General features: G+C 45.6%; 2 protein-coding genes across 15 annotated transcripts in view; one reads left to right on the forward strand and one right to left on the reverse strand.

The window, feature by feature from the left end:
• The window catches only part of PALM2AKAP2 (PALM2 and AKAP2 fusion), a 269,801-nt gene extending 265,800 nt beyond the window's left edge, over positions 1–4,001 (forward strand). For all 12 annotated transcript variants that reach the window (XM_064641776.1, XM_064641785.1, XM_064641773.1 and 9 more), the window contains one exon: positions 350–4,001. In XM_064641776.1, coding sequence (XP_064497846.1) covers positions 350–442 — 93 coding nt within the window. In that variant the 3' untranslated portion in view covers positions 443–4,001. The remainder of the gene's footprint in view (positions 1–349) is intronic.
• A 5,934-nt stretch (positions 4,002–9,935) lies between these two features.
• Positions 9,936–14,205, reverse strand: part of SNX30 (sorting nexin family member 30) — a 72,155-nt gene continuing 67,885 nt past the window's right edge. For all 3 annotated transcript variants that reach the window (XM_064641790.1, XM_064641791.1, XM_064641788.1), the window contains exon 9: positions 9,936–10,137. In XM_064641790.1, coding sequence (XP_064497860.1) covers positions 9,982–10,137 — 156 coding nt within the window. In that variant the 3' untranslated portion in view covers positions 9,936–9,981. The remainder of the gene's footprint in view (positions 10,138–14,205) is intronic.

Below are 14,205 nucleotides of genomic sequence, written 5' to 3' on the forward strand. Positions count from 1 at the left end.
GACCCTGGGATGGGGCAATGTGCAGCTGGGCTGGTAAAGGGCAGCTGGGGCTCCCCAGAAGACATTTGGGTGCTGCCAGACAACTCCTACCACTTCTGTCCTCCTGTGGCGTGGCTTTGCTCTTGTGTGCCATCCCCCCCACTTTCACATCAGTAAGTGCTTCATTGCATGAGTCTCCCCATCTTGCACAAGGTGCGGCACTGGGAGCCTTGTGGGAGGGGCTGACCTGGCTGGTCCCTGCCTACCTGGCTGGTCTCTGTCTGCCCAGGTGCACAGTGTGGGACACCCCTACACAGGGGCTGTGGGCAGCTGAGTGACACCTTGTGCTTTCCCTTTCTCTCCTGACCAGGTCCTGGAGGCGACCAGGGTGAACCGCAGGAAGAGCGCTCTGGCATTGCGCTGGGAAGCCGGCATTTATGCCAACCGAGAGGAGGATGAATAACCACACTGCGGTGTGAAGACAGCGACCAGGCATGCCGGAACCAAAAAAAGAGAAAGGAAGAAAGAAAAACAAAAAAAAACCCAAACACAAAAACCCACCATGAAAGCAGCAGCATTTTAGTCCAATATTTATTAAATACACGAGAAACTCGATGCACATAGACACAGAAATGATCCTGCTCCGGGCAATCCTGAAGTTACAGGAAGAACACACCTAGAAAATAGCCCCTTCTTCTTCTCTCCATCTCCCCTCCGAAAATAATGCAGTGGAGAGGCTGCAGGGGGTGGGAGCTCTTGGGGGTGGGCACAAGGGGGTGTCCAAGATTGTCCCTGTGTGGACCTGATAGGCTGCAGGCATATGGCAGGAAGTTGTCATGGACGAACCTGTGGCCAGGGCTCACACCTGTGCTTCGTGCTGACTGAATTGACAGCCCTGCCTTGCCCCCAGGATCACTGTCCACCCAGCAGCTCCTGTCAGAACCTCCTGCAGTTCCTTTGCCTCCCACAGCCGCTGCACCAAGACCGTTGGCGTTAATTCGGCATACTCTTATCCAGCCACAACACACGAAGATACTGCCCTCTGTTCTATTTCTTTGAGGACACTGAGGGGTTGGGTTTGGGGTTGGACTGGTTGTTTTGGGGGGGTGGGTTCTGCTCCCCTTTCTAGTAATTTATCTGTTTAAAAGGAGAAAAACCCAACAAACAGGGAGGCAGTTATTGCAAATATACAATCCAGCAGACTCAGTCAAACAGTCCTTGTGTTGCAAACACAAGCCATCACAATTTAGGAGTGGAATAGATGGGGATGAGAGCTAAGCCAAATGGATTACCTTAGCTTTAGGATCCTATATGCTTGCAATATCACCTGAACTTCAGGTTCTCAGAGCATATTTACACAACAAAGTTTCTAAGTAGAAAATCTGTATTTAGCGGATGACAACTATTTTTTGATGGTGGGGAGGGAAAAGAATGGCATATGTATTAAATCTTTGAAGATGGATAATTTGAAGCAGAAAGGTAGTGGGAAAGGGATAATAAAGGACATTTAATTTTTAAATGAGGCAATAATTGAACTAAGCCAGACTCTGGCCTAGAAAGAGGTAAGAAATAAAGAAAAAAGATAGTTATGTGTTCAACTATATTTATACAACGTAAAAAGCCTTTGAAGTAGAGTGCTTTGTGGAAGTCTTCACGTTTCCAGGCAACAAAAAAGCTAAAGGGCATAATGAGTTGGAAGGAAAGAGCAAGGAAGAGCAGACAAGGGAAGAAAACATTACTTCTGCCGTTCAGCAGGTGTTTCCAGCGCTACAAGCAAACCATAGAGCCTTTAGTTATTGCTTAGGCTTGGGATCAGCAGTGAAGGATTAGTGTGGTTCTGTGTGCGCGTGTGGGCATGCGTGTGTGCGCGTGTGTGTGCGGGTGTGTGCGTGAGGCTGGCATACCAGGAAGTGTATGGCAGTGTGTGTACTGATTATTTTCTCCAAAGCTGTTATACCAGCTATAGTTGTGAGTTATGATTTATTTTTTTTTCCGAAAGGGGATATAAAAATAAGGCACTGAGTTAATGCAGTATTTGTGATATTAAAATTTGACCCAACATGGTATTTGCATGAGTCACAATTGCAAAGTATTGACCAGTTTTGTAAGCTGACGATTAGGAAAAGAAATGTGGTATTAATTCTTGTGCTTTGTATTTGTATGTAGTATAGAGGCTGCGGGTTTACTCTTTCTTATCACCAAGCAATACAATAGGAGTATTTTACAACTGGGAACCATAATTTCTGGACTAGAAACCAACAAGTTTGGGAGGTGATGGGAAAAAAGACACCGAGCTTTTTTCTATACAGAATACTGTCTTTTTTACAGTCAGTTATTATTTTGACATCTTTTTAAGAAATCATCAGCCAGGATACTGTGTCCTCCCTAAGCCTTTCCTTGGTTTCGTGACCTGCTGTGCTGTTTTATCCTGAAACAGTGAGCTCATTTAAAATGAGTACCGATACTGTGAACATACTTTTGGTGCTTTTCTTAAACACAGAGCTTGCAACCAAATTATTCACCACCACCACCCTTCAGCACGTGATTTCTGTCCATGGACACATATAATTTGGAGGCTTATTTTCAGGGAATTGTAGCAAATACAATTGTATATACCCATGGACTCAGTTCTGTCAGTTGTCTCCGTAAGTGCTATTGAACAGAAGAAAACGCTGCTGAACCAAGAGTTCACTGTGATAAGGGCAGCAAGCTTATCTCAAGGAGGCACCATGCCTGTGAAGGAATTACATACCTAATGAAGGGGACCTGTTGTTCAGACATGGCAGTCGACACTGTGATTAATATCTGCAGGCGGGTCATTACTGTACAGCTGTAGGAAAAGCAGTGGCACCAGTGCAGCACTAGTGAGACCATACATGATGTAGCTGCATCTGTGAGCTCTGCACATCTGTGTCAAGAAGATTCCTGGCTCCCTCCACCTCTGGGGAAAGATTAAGAGAGAATGGGAAGAAGGAGCTTCCTGAGAAGAGGATATGGCCTCTGTACTTGTGCTGAGGTGGTGTTGCATTAAATGGCGCTTTTCAGAGTTTCCTCCAATATTTGCTCCTGAAAGCTGGCTGAGCCCTGGACTGCCTTCCCAGGAACTTGTGGTAGTATATTCTTTAGCCTGTAGGCCTGTTTTTCCCCCCTGCTCTCTCATTGGAAGCTAGTGATCACTAGCTTGATGAATTGATCACTCATTGTCGGGCATCTTTTCATGCTTTGCCACATCCCCCCCATACTGCTACAATTGGCCTGAAGTGAAAATTAAATTGTTCCTCTAGAAGGGGGATGTGGCGGTGAGGAGACTCCAGGCAGGAGTCCTCTGCGATAGAAGTATTTGCTCTCGGCCCCTGCAACAGAAGTATTGGCATGTATCAGTCCAGGACAGACAGACTTTCCACCCGGCAGTTTTTCTCTTCCAGAAATTATGGACACTCATAGTCAGCAGCACATTCAGTGCTGTGGTAACAAGAGTGAGATGCAGTTTCCTTGCCTCTGTTATTTGATTTGCATGCTACCAAGCTTAGGTGTTTATAAGTATACGCCAGTATTACATATCTATCTATATATGACTGTATCAAATGCAACAAAAGAGCACTATTGCAGAGTTAACTTTGTCTCCACAAAAGAAACGCTGAGATCCTTTCCCGTGGCAAAGACTGGTTTTAATGAAGCTGTGTATTGAAAAATAGTTAAGCATTAGCATTTGTGATCATAATCAGTTTGGAGTTACAGTGCAGGTTTTCTGAACAGTTCGTTTTTAAAGCTGCCAGTTTGGGCTTCATCTTGCTCTGTACTGACATTATCTGAAGGAAAATAGAGTAGCAGTGACATGTTTGGCAGCCAAAAGGCAGCATCCTTGTCATGACTTACCAACTAGTTTCAACAATACCTGGCTTTCTGTATGTTAACCACTTAAATGTTATCCTGCTTCTGTTTTATAGTGACTGTGAGGCCTACAATGCAAGTATATAATTATTTTCTCATTAAAACAGAAACCTGTGTTGTGTTTCTATAAAGCTGCCTGTTTCTTCACATTATTGCAGGAGGGTGTGCCCCTGCAAGCAGCATGTGGCTGGAAGAGAGTGTCCTGAGTCGCACCTCCCATGGCAGTCGGTCGGTCTCTCCCCCTGTTCTTGACTCGGTGTCTGTGGACGGCAGGAGTACAGAGACAAAGAGACGATCAGTGTGATCAGCAATGTCCAATTTATTATTTAAATGAGTTAACTTTTATACAGTTTTGTTTGTTCTGGGAACATGCTCACAACAAGGCGATTGGATGGCTCAGTCTGTGCACGCGTCTCATGCTTTCGGTTTATTGGATCTGAGGCTCTGTCCATGCGGCCTAAGATCATACTTGGCATGCAAAGTCCCTTCTATTGATCTGCCTTTAGGGGTTTTCCTGAGATCTGCAGGTGTTTCATTATCTCCAGTTTCTCAAGACTTTCTTACTATAAACATACTATGTTCTCAAACCTTATAATTATAAACACACAGCTAATAAGTATAAACATTGCATATTTTCACACAGCTTTTTTATAAGTATAAACATTACACGTCTTGCAACTTCTGAAGTCATGTCAAGCAAGGCCTACAGAAATGCAGGAAAAATTGTTCAGAGAAATCTCTCTGCTCCGGCCACAAGTGTCTGTCTCTCTAGAGGTGGGAGAGATCTTTCTCCACTCAGTGCTGTCAGTTGCAGGTACGAGAGCATCCCTGAGTGTTTCTGTCCCATTAGCATGCTTGTGGAGGTTTGCAGAGGCCAAATCTGCCTTGTGAGGAATCTCATGATTTTTCTTACCTTCCTTCTGCACCTCCAGGAACCCCACTGTCCTGCATGGCAAAGCACACTGTTTCAGCCAGTTGTCTATTTCTCAGACACCTGGCTGCAGCAACCAGCTGCTTGCCCATTGCCTCATCCCCTTGTCCCCCCTTTCATGGATGTGTAGACCAGGGGAGATCCCGTCTCTCACCCCTGGTAGGAAGCTGCTGTCAACTTTTCCTTGCGGGGCGCTGGAAGGTGCCAAAGCACCGGGTGCACAGAAGCTGCAGGTCAGCCACAGGGGCTTCTTGGGATCTAGAAAGGTTCACAGCAACCTCTGCCCCTTCCTGTGCTAGGAATAGTCAGGCATTTAATTACAACCCTCCCATGGGAGGTGGCAGAGGACACCTGTGATTTTGGTGGGAGTTGGCTTGGGCAAAGTGCAGGCATGTAGTTCATGCTCTTCCCATAACACCAGCCCTCCTCTCCTTATGCAGATAGTATCAGCAATGACTACAGAGAAAAGTCAGATGCGGATTTATTTTCCAGTTAGTAAATAAGACTGGAAGTCAAGAAAAAGGCTAGAGAACAAGCTTGAAAAATTATCTACCAATTCTGTCTTTGAAGAAAAGAGTTGCTGTCTTTTCAACACAGAAGAGGCTTTCTGACTTCATTTGCCTTTCCTTGCTCTGTGCGAAGAAGGATGGTGTGTTGGACACAGTGGGAAAAGGAACTCCTAAGGACCTCTGGGTTTTATGTGAATTAAAAATGGAAATTGGACCTTTGCATGGGAGAATTTCGACATTGCAAAACTGAGGCAGTGACACCAGCGGGTGGCAGCAGCTCAGGAATTTTTGCAATGCATTCTGCTGTTATCAGCTGTTGGTATCTGTTCCATAACACACACTGAGGACATTTAAAATTGCTGTCACTCCATTGCATAGCTTAAATGGCATGTGCCACACTTGAGAGTAGGGTTTTTTTACAAACTGGCTGTAAAAGAGCCATTTTATCATTTTTGTTGTAGTCCCAGAGAAGGTGAAGATACTGCACCTCTGTTAGTTTTAGGTTGCTTGAAGAGGCCCCAGCACAACAGGAAAGCAAATGGAGAGGCAAAGGATCTTGTCTGCAGAGTCAGGTTAGATTAAACTGCTTTAAAAGGAGAGAGAACATTCATTACAGTGTTTTTTGTTTTAAGTGGGTACAGGAAATAAACCTCACAAACAGAGTCTGTAGTAAAAGGAAACCCAAGTCAGAGCACCACAAGCAAGGAGGAGGGACAGGGCCAGGTAGGACCAGAACTACAAAGACAAGCATGAACTTTAGCACTAAAGATGACTTTCAGTTATGTTTTAGTTACTGAATTACTGAGATGAGCAGTGCAGGAAACTATTAGGAGTGTGGTCCAGCCCCCCACTCCTTCCCAGGTTAAAAGCTGAACAGCATCCCAGTGTTTCATATGGTTCAAGACTGAGGGCCAGGGGCTATCCTGTCACATCAGCAGTAGCATGGGGAAGCGGGGGGGAGACACCAACAACAAACCAACCAAAAAACAAATAAAACCAAAAAACCTAAGCAGCAACAGCAGGGAAAAAAACAATGCCCTCATGGTCTGCTGCTAGCTCTGGCTAGACTGATTAATTTGCAACCTAACCCACTGCTTTATCAACAGGGTCTTCAGGAAGAGAGCCTTTACAGTAAGCACTAAACATGGCAAGCATGTGAGAGCTCCTCCTCCATTCCAGATATGTGTCATCTCTGCAGTGAATGCAGGGTGGGGTGCCACCAGGAGTGGGAAAAGATTCAGGCCTTGTTCCAATCTAGAGTGTGGGAGCAGTGGCAAGAAAAATCAATGAAGGAAGAAAACCTACTTTATCACATTCTCCATTACTGCAGACTGCATGGGGAGGATGGCATAGTGTGGATTTGTGTGGCAGCAGTGACATCTGGAGGGCAGATTGCACTGGCCATGCATGGTAAGACCTTCATTTCCAAGGATGCCCCCTGGAAGCCGGATTCTGGAAGCAGCCAATACACAGGACAGACATGTTGACTGATAACACCAATCTCAGGGCCCTTTCAGTGCTGAGGCCACTACAATAGTACCTGTATTAGTAATGCAGCAAGCCCTCCTGGGGACAGCAAAAGATCAGGAGGAGCCATGGCACATCTCACAAGCTTCCTAAAGAGAGACAGTTGGGATGGGGACTCCAGAAAAAGCCACTGTGCTTAGCATGCATTCCTAGCACCCTGGTCATGCCTCTTTCTATATGAGCTCCCAGGGCACACCAGCCCTACCAGCCAGCCCGTGCTGGGAGCAATTGTAAACTCTGTGTGACCTTGGCAGGGAGCTTGGTGCAGGACTGGATGGACACATAAAACACGTGGCTGGGGCCCTGTTGCACTGAACTGTTGCAGTGGGAACTGGTGCTGTCTGGGAAGGTGTATGCAGGGCAGGAGGCAAGAGTAGGAGGCTGGGTAAAGTTCCACAGAATCATGAGGGTTTCCTACTGAGCTGCAGCAGACAGACCAGGGTGATGCTCTCCCCCTTGGGGTGTCACTGACAACAAGAGGCTGTGACTCAGAGTGATATAGGATGCTTATATACAAATTGTACCCACAAGCACTTCTTTCGGTAATATCTGAGAAATCTGAAGTCTCTTAGTTTTACATTAAAATGGGCATCAGGTCCTCAAGCTGCAACTGAAACACAAGAAACCAGGAAAATGTTAGCAAAAACACATGGATAATGACACAAGCTTGGTGAAGCAGCTCTTCATAGAACTCACATAAGGCTTCGAAACTGTTGCAGACAAATAACCAGTTAGGAGGAAAGAGCTCCAGTCCTTGCGAAGCATTATCTCCATGGAGAAAGGTGGAGTTCCCAGACACACAATGGGAATTGACTTGCTGGACAGCTTTGTCACCCTCACACTGCGTGGAGGTGGCAGAAAGTATTCAGCCCTATTTAATTGGAGTGAAAGAAGGAAGGTGCTAAAGTAGGGCACTTGCTCACTCTTTGATAGGGCTTGTTTGCTTCTAGGAGATGGTTTTGGGGTACAGCATCAGCCCAAGGTGGACCTAGACTTTCAAAGTATTACCCTCTCCCACTCCCTGCCACCTCCTTGTCCTCTCCTGTTCCCTTCTGGTTTCCCCATGATGCTGTCAACACCCATGGCTTGTTTTGGGCAGCAAGACTAGATGGTTCCCACGCACAGAGATTTGTCTCACTTTGCTTCCTCTGAGCATCATGTGCGGGAAAGACCCTTGGCCAGACCAAGTCCCCTGGTCCCTGGGCCAGACCACAGGTCCCTGACTGACCACCACTGCAGGGCTCCATTAGCCTCCAGCAAGGCTCCCTCCCAGGCTGGTTTCCTCTGCTCAGGTATTTTACTGGATTTATACTTCTTTGCCAAAGCTTTCCATTGTCGATCCCATGTAAGATGGATAAACCAAGACCCATGAGATAAACCTTAAATGGACTAAATCCAAATGTACCAAAGCACTTAGATACCTATATATTTTTAAGGACCTTGCTCTTTGAGGGCTACTCAGCTGGAAGCTCATGGACTGAGCTTGTGCCAATACACTATAAAATGATGTATGTTAGTGGGGTTGACTTGAAAGGCTGTTGGGAGAAAGTCAGGTGAAACAAAAACCTTCTCTTGGTTGCATTACTCATGCCAAAAGGGCATGATTTCAGCTTTTCTTTAATGCTATGTTTGAGGAAAACAACTGCTGAAGTGAAGGCAGACTGAGCTTGTATGGGGTAGAGAGGGTGGCCTTTGAAGAAAAAGTTAATTTCAAGTTGTGGGGCTTCACGTGTAAAGAAAGTGAAGATATGTAATGCTGGTCACAGCAGAATGGTATGAACTGTCGACACCAGAAAGATAAATATGGAAAAATCTGGCTGATGGGAGTTTTTCTTGGAGGAAGCTACTCCTGAAGCCAGCTGAAAGCACAATTAGGCAGTGTTTGAGCAGGGGTGGAAAGTGTATGGCAAAACGCATATTTACCCAAGCTCTCTGGAAACCAGAAAAACAACCCTCTGCCTGTTACAGCATAGGTCTCACCTGCTGCCAGGTCCAGACTGCAGTGGTACAGGACAAGATTCTCCTTCTTGGCCACTGTTTGCTGGGTCAGTCTTCAGCAGAAGGGAATCAGGAAATAGTTGAATGATATCATTGTTCATGAGCCTCATAATTTATTGACATGCAGACTCTTTGAGTGTATAAATTAAAAGATATGTCAATATAGTCTGTCTAAGCTTTGCAGGATGTTTCCAAGGAATTTATTATCAAGATGCCCCAGCACTAAAGGATCAAAACAGCATTTCAGTAACCCAGAGCACTTATTTTTCAAATCTTGATTAATCTCTTGGTTCCTTTCCCATATAGAAATATTAAATCAGTGTGGTTTAAAATGTCAGGAGCTCAGTTTACTCTCTAGACATCTGCTTTTGTCCTAGGCTGCCCTGGCTGTGTCCTTTGCAGAGGATGCCTTAAAGCTCATGGCCAGACATGACTTGTTAGCTGCTAATAATCCCCACTGGCATCTTGGAGGTGACCTCCAACATAAAATCCCTGAAGGTGATAGCTACTGACCCCTGGAAAGTGGTGGTGTGGAAATGCATCACATATGGCAATGAAAGGCAAGAGCCCACATCACCTGTGCATGGTCCAAGCCCTGCAGCAGCAAAGCAAGCTCATCTACAGCAGAGCAAGAGCAGCATGGTCCTCTGGAGGCAAGAGGGTCTTGACATGACCCTCAGCTGTCCTGTTGATTTTCAGTAAACAAGAGTGTCTTGGGTCTTGCAACAACTGGGAAGCTCATCAGGTGTTAGCAGTCTTCCAAGAGGTGAGTGCAGCTGGCAGTCCTCCTTTCAAGAGCATCACCAGCATGCAGACCAAGTGCACTGTGCAAAGCCATGCTGAAATGGGCAAAGTGTTTGGGAGATGTCCCCATTGCCCACATGCAGCTAGCAGGAGGTATGAAACCATTGCCAAGAAACACAGAGGTTGTAGTGGGAAAAAGCAGTGCTGCTTTTGACCAGTATGACCAATTCAGCATCTGCACAATGGGGCACAAAAGCAAAGTCTTAGCTCAGGAAAGCTTTGAATACTCCAGAATGCTGAAATGAAGTGGCAAGGGAATAGTAAACACCAGTAACAGCAGCTGTCTTGCCACAGAGTTTAAAACCGTCATTTGTGTGTTTATTTATTTATTTATTTATTTATTTATTCGTGCTTGTTAAACACTGAAGAAATGCAGCCTGGAAAAAAGTTAGCAGCAACAATATTGCTGGAAAGCTCCCTGGACTTTCTTGTTTCCCTGGTGCCTTTTACTTGATACCCCTCTTCAACTCCAAAATTTCCTGCATATACAACAGGACCCTACAGACAAAAGAAGAGGCACAATATTTAAGTCCCTTAAATGTCTTTTTCAATGTTTTTTTATACATGTAGTGGAGTCCTAAGAACACATAAAATCTGCCAGAGCTGTTCACTCACTAGCTCCCTGGGAGGGTGCTAGCTAAAATTCCCCAAAGTAGCATATGCATTATCTACATGAGCTTCCTCCAGAGCCCGGAGCGTTCTCCTGGAGCACTTTGATGCAGAGCTGTGGGCCTTGGGAACCACAGACCCATCTTCCCTGTGTGTTGAGTGGAGAAAACACCTCTGCACAGGGGTGCAGAGCCTTAGCAGCCCTTGCTGCTTTCCAGGTAGGGCTTCTCCAGCACTGGGGCTGCAGCTTGCCCAGCCAGGAACAACTCTACTCTCTTGTCTGAAGATTACACCATTGGTGCCATTTTCCACTAGTGTTCTGCAGCAAAGTGTGTGTGGACATGGTCCCCCACAGACTCCCAGCTGCCCTCATGGAGGAGGTGCCTTTCCCTGCTGTCTCAGGGACTGCTTCACCCTGCCAGGTCAAAACAAGTGTCCCCACCCTCAAGGCTGCAAGCTGGATAATTAGCCAGGTGTGGCTACAGCAAACATTAAAAACAGGGTTATCCCTGTTATTTGCTGTGCCTTATGACATTGGGTTGCCCAGAAGTCCTCAGCTGGCGCTGGGGACTGTTTGCAGTGAGATAATGGTGGGCACTGCCATTGTATCCCACTGCAACCTTGTATCCCAAAACCACCTTGGGACACGTTCTGCACCCACCACCACCTGTGCTGAGGGGCTCATGAGTGGTCCCTGGAGGACCTGCCTGGCCCTGATTCAGATGGTGTTCTGTAATCAAGGAAAGGTTTGAGAGCTTGTTATCAAGTTTTCTATGTTTTTAATTTCTGAGCTGCAGAGATTGAGTAAACATCCCCTGCTGGAAGAGCTGCCATATGGAAAAAAGAGGGTGGTGAGGCTTATAAATGCCAGTGGAGTGTGCCACAGCATCGGCAGCTTTTGGTTGTGTATGCCATTTCTTGGTTTTTGCCTTTTTTTTCTTTTTAAACAAATGACTGAATGTGTTTGACAGGACGGTCTGCATAAAATATCCTGGAAAATTTGAGCACACAAATGACTAAAACCATAGTTAATCTTTCTTGACAATTTTTGTGCTCAGGACCTAGCCCAGCAGAGTAAACAGAGAGAGGTGGTGAGGAGCGAGTTGCCATCTGCCTGCTCAGAATGTCCGTGATAGATATCACTGAGGGCTTACAGCAGGTGATGCCTTTGTCACTTGCTCTACCTGCCCAGAAAACAAAAATTTAGCCAGGCAAGTTGAGATAACTTGAGATCTGTCAGGTGAAAATGTCTGGATTACCAGGCAAGGGTGTCTCCAGAAGATTTAAAAAAATGTTTCACCTTCCCTTCTCTCCTCAAAAAGCACTATGCCTTACACAAAGCACCAAGCACGCCCTGTATCTTTTAAGCATTTATGAGGGTTTTGATTGTTTCCATCTCTCAGCCAGGAAAATGGGGTGGATTCAGCCCTTTTCACTGTCCTGATGTCCTCTGCCAGCTGCTGTTCTTACTTCTGTAGAGTCTCAGGCTTATGGAGTGATACTCTTTCTTTCTAACTGTACCTGGCTAGGGCTGACTTACCTAGCAAAGGCCCTAACCAGACCACAGAAATTAGCACTTCTCTTTCCTTTGCTCTTCTTTTTTCTTTCCACCCCTCACTCCTAAGGATAGTGACTTACTATTTCTTCTTCCTCCTTTAACCTGCCATATTAACCTTTCCAATATGTGCTGTGTATAGTCTTCCTCTAATTCATGTCCACACTTACCAGCCAGATCCTCTCCAGTCTTATAAATCCCAGGTCAAATTTACTCTTCTACAGAGCTTTTACTCTTAATGTCTTTTTGCAAACATTATTATTTAAATGTGTTTTTTTAGGATTTTCAGTACCCATTCACCATAGTTATACACTTTTGCAATCAAAAACAAAAATGTGAGGTAGACCACCAAAATTATTTCTAAATAGCTTTGGAGAGCACTTGAGAAAGGGTGAGCAGTTTTTTGGGTTTGAACCAGGTTTTTATAATTCATTCAGTAGTGAAATTTTAATAAACATCTTTTTGCTACAGTTATTTCATTTTTCCAGACTATCCACTTTTATACAACACAGGATTCCTTATGCTGTATTTCTAGGACAGTTTATTTCATCCCATTTCTCAAGGCCATTGCTGCCTACATACTCTTAAACTTTGCAGTGCTTCTATGCCAAACACATAAATACCTTGATAACAATTAAAAAAAATATGAATATTAATGAAAAGAGGGGATGTGCACAGAAAAAAAATTAATTTAGCACAAGGATTATCTGTGGCTTATCTAAGAACGACAGCAGGATTTGTTCTGTGGTCCAGCTGATCAGGCAGACACAGGTACTACAAGAACCTTTTTTTCCTACTTCCATAGAGAGGATTAATGTTAAGGCATACAGTTCTCTGTCAGGACTATTAATTGCCTAAATTCCTCAAGCTAAAGGAAAAAATTCAACTCAGCAATAAGCATCTGTCAAAGGATGGTGTGTTTTTTTCTCAAAGCAATGGTGAAGTGGTGGGGACTGCTAGCCTCTTCCAAGGAGGGCTGGTAGACCTCCCTACCTCATGTGGGGTCACCACTCCTCACCATGCTTCACATCAGTGCACCCCAAGAGGTCTCTCCATGGAGCAAATCCATTCTCTAGCTTTTTTGTAGCCTGCACACTGCCCTGGACTTTGTTCATGCGGGGCAGTGGGTGAAGCCTCAAGGCGTGGGGGAACAAGTCACCATGTGCTCCCACTGCCTGTGGCCTGGGCTTCCTTTTCCTCCCACGAGCAGCAGAGGAGAGCACGTCTCCACACATGATCCCAACATGTCTGATGGTGCTGTAACTCCCAAATGCCAGACTGCTGGCCCAGAGGTCAGGGTGTCTGAGGCACCTCAAGGTGTAGCTGTAAGGGCTTGGTCCTGTGTTTTATTACAGCTGGTGGACTTACCAGCTCTTGTGCTACAGACACTGGCACGAGCATCATGAGTTCCAAATAAGGCTGCTGGGTGGCCTTTTACGTCCAGACATCAGTTTCTACCATGAGTGGCTTTGGATCCAACCAGACAATAGCCCTGAACTAGGATGCCATGTCCCTGTGGCGATGCAGCAGCTGCCAGCAGCTGCTCCCTCTGTGCCATGCCCCCCGCTTTCCATCCAGCCTCCACTCTCCCTCCATCTCACCGACCTCTGTGAGCAGAACTGCATACCTTGTGAGGACACAGGTTGTATATAATTAAATGACAGCCACTGAGGAAGACAACCTTCCAAGCCACAGAGTGGTTTGGTGTTCCAATCTGTGGTCATTTATGATGAAGAAGTATTTTCTGAAGGAAAACAGGCCATTATTGAAATAGCTGCTTCTCCCCAGTGTTTTCAGCTCTCCATCTCTCTGGGGCTGTAATGAGACTGCAGCTCTATCCAGGCTCAGACTCAGGCACTTTCCAGTTCCTAGTCATGTTTCCCCACTTTGCTACTGCCACATAGCCACAGCGTGCATCGGGATGATCTGCACATACCAAGCAGGAGGAGGAGGAGTTAAAGAGCTGATTTACCACCTTGGAGACAGGGACTGTAAATCACAGATCCTATTAGCAGGCTTAGGTGAGGCAGATGAAGAGGGCTTACTTGCCCACACTGGACTGCAGTCCTGGATGTCAAAAGGACCTTTTCAGACGAGGAGTGCTGAAGACCAAGTTCCAGAATGCTAGTACCTGCCAAGCCCAGGTTCCCCAGCACACTGATATCCCCATAGCAACTCTGTTCAGAAAGACAAAGTGATGTAACAGCCATAAATGGTTTAAAAAAAAAAAAGAAGGAATACTGCATAGGAATGTATAACATCACCACAGGGACACATCAAACACCTCTATTTGGCCAGACTGACAAATATCAAAGAGTTGGTGAAACGTGGTGCTGACCTGGTCTTTAGTGGGCCTCCAGAAAGGATGACTCTAGAGAAGAATGCTCTAAAACAAAACAATG

This window comes from Pseudopipra pipra, chromosome Z (assembly GCF_036250125.1).
Source record: "Pseudopipra pipra isolate bDixPip1 chromosome Z, bDixPip1.hap1, whole genome shotgun sequence".
Taxonomy (NCBI): domain Eukaryota; kingdom Metazoa; phylum Chordata; class Aves; order Passeriformes; family Pipridae; genus Pseudopipra; species Pseudopipra pipra.